Source organism: Ailuropoda melanoleuca, chromosome 1 (assembly GCF_002007445.2).
Source record: "Ailuropoda melanoleuca isolate Jingjing chromosome 1, ASM200744v2, whole genome shotgun sequence".
NCBI lineage: Eukaryota > Metazoa > Chordata > Mammalia > Carnivora > Ursidae > Ailuropoda > Ailuropoda melanoleuca.
In genome coordinates, this window is record NC_048218.1 from 201854976 (window position 1) to 201863863 (window position 8888).

Below are 8888 nucleotides of genomic sequence, written 5' to 3' on the forward strand. Positions count from 1 at the left end.
CCAGGTGTGCGGCCCGCCGCCTCTCTCCTCGGGCGCCCGCCGCTCCGCGCAGGCCCGGCTGGCCTCGAGGGCTGGCGCCGCGGGGACCGGCCCTCCCGTGCTAGCGGGGCGAAGGCCACTCTGGAGCCCCACGCGCTGGGCTCGCTGAGGCTCCTCCACGCCTCAAGCTGAACGAGCCCCCAAGACGCCTTCTGACTCGAGGGTCCTGCGAGCACAGAGCGGGCGTCGCGTGAGGAGGAGCAGGCTGAAGGAGCGGCGCTGCGGGGTAAGCCAGCGGCACGACGGCCGGTGCGGGGACGCGAGGTGCTCAGGAGCCCAGAGGGCCCCGGATCCTGGTCGCGCCCCCCCCCCCCACTGTTCCAGTTTGATTCTCTGAGAATGCCGGGGAGCCTCCGAAGGGAGCTCTCACAGGGGTGATGTTTGTAAGTCCTAGTTCATAGCACGTTTCTGGTACCTTTCAACAAATTTATACAGAATTTAAAATTCTCGTGGCCGCCTAGGTCCGTGTCTGACCCTGAGTGGAAAGCACCGGCCAGACTGAAACAGGTGCTGGGAGCTGGGGAATGGGGTGAGGGAGAGGGTGAGGGATGGGGGGGGGGTGGTCCAGAACGGAATCCAGGTGTTTTGCTTTTAAGACTGAAAAAGAGTCTGGACAGCACGTGCTTTCCTGCTGTAATCACCTATGTGTTCGTTTTCCTCGGCCTCCATTCCTTTGAGGACTGGGGAGAGCTGCCAGAGCTTTCGTGCTCTTTGAAACATAAAAATATAAAACGGGTTAACTTCATGACAATATGATCAGAACTTGGGGAATCTGATATTTCAGTCCGACCCCTATAAAACTAATATCCTCTGATAAATGAGAGGTTTAGAAATAGGGCCCAGCTTCTCAGCTGGAAAGGAAGCACTGGGGGCCTTGTGAGCAGGGCGTAGGGGGCAGTGAGGTTGCTGTCTACCAGGACCCCCAGATGGTGATATGGTTATAAATGGAACACAATAATCAACTTAGTTAAACATTTATAGGACGCCTACTGCATGTCAGGCCCCGTGCACAAGTCAATTCCTTGCCTGCAGAAGCTTACTGGTATAGAGGGGATTCGAACAGTTCTGTAGGTAAATGGACTCTGTCAATACAGGGCGGTCAGTGGTGAGTTAGGAGCATGCACGGGCTCTTAGGAGCCCAGAGGGGCAGGAATCTCTCCTGGCCTAGGATTGAGGGAGCAGGGAAGGTGAGGATGACACATGAGCTATGAGCTGAAGGCTAAAAGAAGAGGCAGCTGACCTTGCCCCAGCCCTGCTTAAAACCCTGCAACGGCCTCTGCCTGCCCAGGAGGTAAAGACCAAGCTCCCTAATAGGGCAGGAGCCTTGCAAATCCTGGCCCCTTTCTCTCTGCCTTAGCTTGCCTGCTTCCCACGCCCAAAGTATTCCAGTTTTATTCTCTCCTGACCTACTGTTTCTCAGGAGTGTTCCTAACTTTCCCCTAGATCAGAATTTCTTAGGGAATCTGCACAAAATGTGGCTCCCAGGCCCCATTCCCGGAAATTTAAATTGGTAGGTCTAGAGAAGGACTAGCCATTGTAACAAGCCCCTCAGGTGATTTTTATTCATGTTAGAGTTCGAGACACTCCTAGACCTTTCAAAAACAAAGTCAATTAAAACCATCCTGGGGATGAGAGTGGGGAAAGTGGGGTGGGGGCCTGCGTGGGGGAAAAATGACCTTTTGACCTTCACTGAGGTGTCTGCAGCAGTGAGAAGCCAGCACACTTAATTAATAGATACTCCTGCCTTAAATGAAGAAAAAATCATTCTTCTCTATCATTTCTGTTGTATTTCCTCTTGCTGTCTGGTTGCCCTCTGCCTGGGAGAAGGTCAGAAAAGCAAAGACTCAAATCACCCACGGATTGAACACTACCCTTAAACAAGATTCAAGGTCTAATCGTATAAAAGCGTTTGCTCTGTGTTTTAGGGAATTGAAGATGTTGGCATTTTTCTAAACGCATAAATAGTTGAATTCGTTGGGCTTGGACTAGGACATTAGAAAAATTTAAGTTTTCTTTCTTTGTTGCTATTCCTGGCTGGCCGTTGTGTAGCCTTTTTTTCCCCCCCACCCAAATGACATACTGTTTGTCTATTTACGTGAAAATTTGATTTCATCGCTGTGAGGGAATTTGGCCTCTTGAGGCTTAGAAGAACATTTTGAGGTTTTGCCTTGGGAAGGGGTTGTATTGATGGTGCAGGCTGTTAAAAGTCCTCTCAGATCAGCTGCAAGGGCAGGAGGTAGGGGAGGAAGACCCCTCTTTATAGGGAGGGAAGAACGTGTTGTTTTGGGAGTGCTTGGGAATGATTATTTCTAAGTCTGGTTTGGTTAGATTTCATCTTGGTGATGTTCAGACAAGTTCATTGGCTCAACCCTGCTTAGAGGGAAGGGTTTCTTTTCATTTGGGGGGGTTCTTAGTTTTCAGAGTCAAGTTATAAACCACCACCACCACCCTCTTACCAAGAATCCTTTATTCTAACATCTTTTTGTGCTCATGGATAGGAGAATAACAGACAAAGAGAAACACGTCTGGTGCTACTAAGCACGGCCATCAGGCATGTTCTCAGTCTGTGTGGAACTGACCGGACCATTAGGTTAGGCCAGTGGAATAAGCATTCTTTGTCCTTCTTCTCTTTCTATGGTGAGAAAAATAACCAGAAGGTGGCTGGTTGAGAAAAATGTCAAAGCACAAGCAGGGTAATATGCTCTCGTCCCACCTGCCACACCCAGGCAGAGGCAGCAAAAGGTCACTGGAAGGCCTGGGACCAGAGAGGCAAGAATACGGTTGTGAAAGACAGTAATCGGAACAGGCCCTGGACAGGGAGAGAGCAGAGTGACAGCACACAGGGCGGTGAGGACCCTGAAACAATCAGGAGCAGAGGCGCCTGTCCAAGGCAGGGAGGGCAGCAGGAGCCAGTCGCAGGTTCAAGGACCAGGACACCTGAGCCTGAAGAGAACAAAGGGCCAGATGATCAGATAGACACTGTGGGCCCAAGCTGATGGTGCCCAGTGGCTTTCTTTGGAAATCCCAGGAGAGGACAGTTGGAGGTTGCGGGTTTGGGGCATTGAGAACACCTGGCTGGGGGAGGGGGGAATCTGCCCTGCAGGGAGAACACAGGTTCTGGCATGAGTCAGCCTAATAACCTCTAATCCCTGTGCCCCAAACACTCAAGCTTTCGTGCTTCTACCAAGAATAGTGACCACGCTTGAGACGCGAGGTTGCCACTGCAATTGTTTTGAATCAGGCTGCAGAAATAATAAACCACCTTGCTGGGTTTTGTGATTTAGGAAGTACTTTCCCATCTGCTCCGATTGTCTCGTCCCGGTGCTCTGGAGCATTGCTTTCTTGGAACAATTTCTTCTCTATGCTAGTTGACTCCAGGATCGCAGACTTTAGTGGTAATTAGTGCGTGGCATTCAGGATGCCTCAGAACCTGGCCTCCACCTTCCCTCAGACTTCGTCCGAAGCCACTTCCTTGCCCGCCCCTTCAGTCTCCTCACAGGCTCTTGTTCAGACCTTGTCCTCTCTCAGAATGGCTCTTGCCTTCTCCTGCCTGGGGCCACAGGTCATGTCGTTTTATGGGCATGAAACACCGTCCCTTCCCTTTTATTTCTGTCAAAGTCTTACTCATACTTCAAAGCCCAACCCAAACATTCTCTTTTCTGTGAAGCCTACCTCAGCTTTCCACAGCTGGAGTGAGCAGCTCCCTCCCACGTCCTCCCACTGCGCTGGGTTTGCACTGATATTCCCACACTCAACACAGGCTGACCTGGTTAGAGTTGTGCAGGTTCTCTGCTGGGCTGTGAGTTCTTGAGTGTTATGTACATCTCTGCATGCCAGGCACTTTCTGCTTGCTTTACAAATACCAGCCCACTGAATCCTCATAATAACCCTAGGAGGTACTATTATTAGCCACATTTTATGGAAGAAACTGTGGTGTAGAGCTTGGGTACTTTCCAAGGTCGCACAGCCAGTGAGTGGCACACCCAACACTTGAACCCAGTTAGTCTGGTTCTTACCTGTCCTCTTAACCACTAGACTATACAACTTATTTTATTTATATTTCTGTCACAGTCCTTTGTGCTTGGCACAGTGATTTGCATGTGAGGGATCAATAATTGTTCATTGACCAAAAGTTAATCACCACTGGCAGGAGTTAGGGAGCAGGAGAGGGAGGGTGAGCAGTGGCCCTGTCTATTCAAGGAGCCACGGCGGTGGGAATGTTCTGAAGCTTGGCCAGTGACAGTCACATGAATCTGCACTCGAGATACGGTTTCCTAGAACTGGGCATCTGCATACACATGCACAGACGAGCACGTATCTGGGAGCATCTGAGTAAGGTCTGTGGCTGGCACCAACGTCCAGTCTCCTGGCGTGATCGTGTATTATAGTTACGTACAAGGTTACCGTTGAGGGGGAATGGGTGATGTGTGCATGGGATCTCTCTGTATCATCTCTTACAACTGTATGTGAATATACAATTATCTCAAAAAATTTTTTTATTGTTGATCCCAGTGTTCTGATCACAAATGCAGTTCTCCTGGACTTAGTTACATTAAATTCACAGAAATAACATTTTGTGTATAGAGGCACTACTAACCTTTTGTTGACAGCAGTTTTAAAATATTTAGATTTAAATTATATCTATTTCTTTAACAGGGCTGTGAATAGGAAAGTCGAGGAATTTATGTCTAACTTGTTTTAAAAAGTAAAACAATAGGGACGCCTGGCTGGCTCAGTCCGTAGAGCATGTGACTCTTGATCTCAGGGTCATAAGTCCAAGCCCCCACCGGGCATGGAGCCTACTTAAAATAAATTTTGTCGTATTTATTTTTTAAGTAGGCTCCACGCTCTGACTGAACCACCCAGGCGCCTCTACTTAAAGTGAATTTTTAAAAAATTGATAAACAATAGCAATGTCTCTGTTAATAAGAGTGCAGATTTATTAGGAAAATATGGGTAAATCCTGAAGAATTAGAAAAGGAGAAACAATTTCCTGTCAAACAACAACCTCAGTTATTAACAGTTTGTATAGTTCCTCATAACATTTTTACCATTATTGTGTTTTACATATGTTCTCCAGGATTGTAACTCTCCATATGTAATTTTGAGTCTTTTCTTCCCTCAGTCACACAGTTCCATCAGGTTTCAGAATTTACTGAGTGACTGCGATTCATTCTCCACCTGTTGGAAAAAACTTAAAGCCTTACATTTTTCAAAACTAAAAAGCAAATTTGAAATAAAGCTTCTAGTTTTTTCTCTTACACACTTTTTAAAAAAAAATCTCTTCCAGTTAGTGATTGGTATACCTGGTCCATGGTTTTGACAGTCCCAAGCCCATGAGGAGCTGCGAGCTGTTCATTGTGCGGAAACAGACAGGTAGCCAGGCTGGCAGGTGTCGGGCTGAAGTGTTGATCATAAAGGAGGAGTCCGGGATCCTGAGGTCATAAACCTGACAGACCAGCAAGGCAGCTTTTATCAGAGTAAGAGTCCCTGAACATGGTGCATATCCTCCTTTGGTATCCTTTTCCTCCTTTGGTATTTTCCACCTCTGCCGGTGGCTTGACAGACTTTTCTCGTGTTCAGGTCTGGGTCAGTAGCTCCTGGGAAAAAGTGCTCTGCCCAGAGACCTTAGTAGGAAGAAAGCTTGGTCTTCTGGCCAGAGTGTGGTTCCTACAGTTCTACTGGTCCTTTTGGGGCATGGACTCGTGCCCTCCTGGGCTTTGAAGACTTCCTTGTCCCCTACGACCGAGGTGCACTCCAGGTCTGGTGAATAGTGTGAAAAGTGGGAACATGTCATGGTCAGCAGGCTCCTCTGCCCTTTGGGGACTCCAAATTTTTAGGTCCACTAGCATTAAGGTGACAATTCTAAGGCTTTGTGATTGCATATGACCTGCCCTTGTCTTTAAGTGCGTCCTCGTGCTTGATATCAATCAAGGGCAAGATCACTAGTGTGGATTAGAAGCTGGGAAAGGCTTCCTTTGCATGGAAGGGCAAATGGGGAAATACGAGGCACGCATATAGTAAGGTAGAGAAGTGAAATGATAGGAGATGAGATTGATTACCTGAGAAATAATCAGGCCTGCAAAACCTGTCATTCAGTTTGTCAGAAAGACCAGGGAGCAATGGAACCAGATAGGCTGCTAAACGCAGTCTCGGTTTGCAGAAGGCTTCTGACCGTCTCTGGCTTCCAAACTGGGTTGCTGCATGAGCTCTTAACTTGGTGCAAGGGAGTGTGTGCTTTGGGCCGCCTGGAGTTTAGGCAGGCTGCCAGAGCAGGCCCAGGGAGAGGGAAAAAGAGCAACAGAGATGGGAAAAGCCATATGTGGAAAGAGAGATGAACTAGACATTGTTACATACATCTTGAGTCCAGGGATCTAATTTCTGATCTGACCTCTTAGAGATCCTGTTCCAAGGCCCGATCTGTTGGCTTCTCTGTGGATTTGGGCTCATGTGACAAGTCAAACACTGATGCCTCTCAGACTTCTCAAACCGAACTCCTGATTCCCACCCCAGAGCTTGTGACACCCCAGTCCTCTTTATTTTTGTACCACCCTGCCAGTTGGAGTCACCCTTGATTTCCCTGCCTCCCTCCCAGCTGATGTATAAACTGTCAAAATAGTGCCGCCACTTCCACTTGCCACCTTCCATCTCCAGGTCATCACCACCGTGGTCCGGGCCCCGTCCCTCCCCAGCCTGTCCCTAAGCGACAGTTCCCTAGCCTTGTCTCCTCGTTTCCATTCCTGTTGGGCTATCATCCATTCCTCCACAGGTTTGCACAGTAGACTGAAAATGTACACTAAGCCACATGTCACTCTTCTATTGGTGTGCTGGCATGACTTCCCACTGGACTTAGAGGAAAACGCAAACTTCTTATAGCCCTGCAGGATCCACTCCTTCGGATCCAGCTGAATCTCATCCCGGGGCCTTACATAGGCTATTCCTGTGCTTGGAAATTGTGGTCTTCATTCTAGTTGTGGCTAGTTCCTCCTCACATCTTAGCTTGAATGTTCTCCCTCACTGAGGGCTTCTTGGCCACACTGTCTACTTTACACCTGCCTCCTAATATTTTCTCTTTGTTTCCATTACAACTCCTTTTTTAAAAAAAGATTTTATTAATTTTTTTTGACAGAGAGACAGCCAGCAAGAGAGGGAACACAAGCAGGGGGAGTGGGAGAGGAAGAAGCAGGCTCCCAGCGGAGCAGGGAGCCCGATGCGGGGCTCGATCCCAGGACTCTGGGGTCACGCCCTGAGCCGAAGGCAGACGCTTAACGACTGAGCCACCCAGGCACCCCTACAACTCTTTTTAAATTTGACTAATTTTTAAATTTTAATTCCAGTATAGTTAATATACAGTGTTATATTAGTTTCAGGTGTACAATAGAGTGACTCACCACTTGCATACAACACCCACTGCTCACACAACAAGTGTACTCCTTAATCCCCATTGCTTCTTTCTCCCAGAGGGAGGGGGTGTAACACTCAGTGTGTTCTCTGTAGTTAAGAGTGTGTTTTTTGGTTTGTCTCTCTTCTTCCTTTTGCTCTTTTGTTTCCTAAATTCCACTTATGAGTGAAGTCATATGGTATTTGTCTTTGACTGACTTATTTCACTTAGCACTATACTCTCTAGCTTCATCCATGTCATTGAAATGGCAAGATTTCATTCTTTTTTATAGCTGAGTAATATTCCACTGTGTATGTGTGTATATACATACGTACGTACATATACATATATACACACACACACACACACATATATATATTCACACCTCTTCTGTATCCATTCATCTGTTGATGGACAGTTGGGCTGTTTCCATAATTTGGCTATTATAAATAATGCTGCAATAATCACAGGACTGCATGTATCCTTTTGAATCAGTGTGTGTTTGTTTGTTTTTATTTTTGGGTAAATACCCCGTAGTGCCATGACTGGATCATAGGATAGTTCTATTTTTTAACTTTTTGAGGGACCTCCATGCTGTTCTTCGCAATGGCTGTACCAGTCTGCAAATTCCCACCAGCAAGGCAAGGAAGTTCCTTTTTCTTCACATCCTTGCCAACACCTGCTGTTTCTCGTGTTTTTGACGTTAGCCATTCTGACAGGTGTGAGGTGATAGATTCCTCATCTTGATTTTGATTTGCATTTCCCTGACGACGAGTGATGTTGAGCATCTTTTCATGTGTCTGTTGGCCATCTGGGTATCTTCGGAGAAATGCATCTTCATGCCTCCTTCCCGTTTCTTAACTGGATTGTTTTTTGGGTCTTGAGTTGTGGAAGTTCTTCATATATTTTGAATACTAACCTTTTATCAGATATGTCATTTGCAATTATCTTCTCCCATCAGAAGATTGCCTTCTACGTTTGTTGACTGTTTCCTTCACTGTGCAGAAGCATTTTATTTTGATATAGTCCCAATAGTTTATTTTTGCTTTTATTTCCCTTGTGTCAGGAGACATATCTAGAAAAATGTTGCTTGGGCTGATGTCAGAGACATTACTGCTCTCTCATATTTTTATGGTTTCAGGTCTGACATTTAGGTCTTTAATCCATTTTGAGTCTATTTTTGTGTATGGTATAATAAAGCGGTCCAGTTTCATTGTTTTGCATGTAGCTGTCAAGTTTTCCCAGCACCGTTTGTTGAAGAAAGTCTTTTTCCCATTGCATATTCTTGCCTCCTTTATCATAATTAATTGACCATGTAATTGTGGGTTTATTTCTGGGTTTTCTATTATGTTCTATTGATAAATGTGTCTATTTTTATGTCAGTGCTATACTCTTTTAATTACTACAGCTTTGTAGTATAACTTGAAGTCCAGAATTATGACACCTCCAGTTTTGTTTTTCTTTTTCA

At 46.4% G+C, this 8888-nt stretch overlaps 1 protein-coding gene across 1 annotated transcript in view; it reads right to left on the reverse strand.

Moving 5' to 3' along the window:
• Positions 1-5398, reverse strand: part of NOBOX (NOBOX oogenesis homeobox) — a 10576-nt gene extending 5178 nt beyond the window's left edge. The window contains exons 1-2 of the mRNA XM_034648729.1: positions 5346-5398; positions 681-748 (exon numbers count right to left, since the gene is read on the reverse strand). Coding sequence (XP_034504620.1) covers positions 681-748; positions 5346-5398 — 121 coding nt within the window. The remainder of the gene's footprint in view (positions 1-680; positions 749-5345) is intronic.
• Between the last annotated feature and the right edge of the window lie 3490 nt (positions 5399-8888).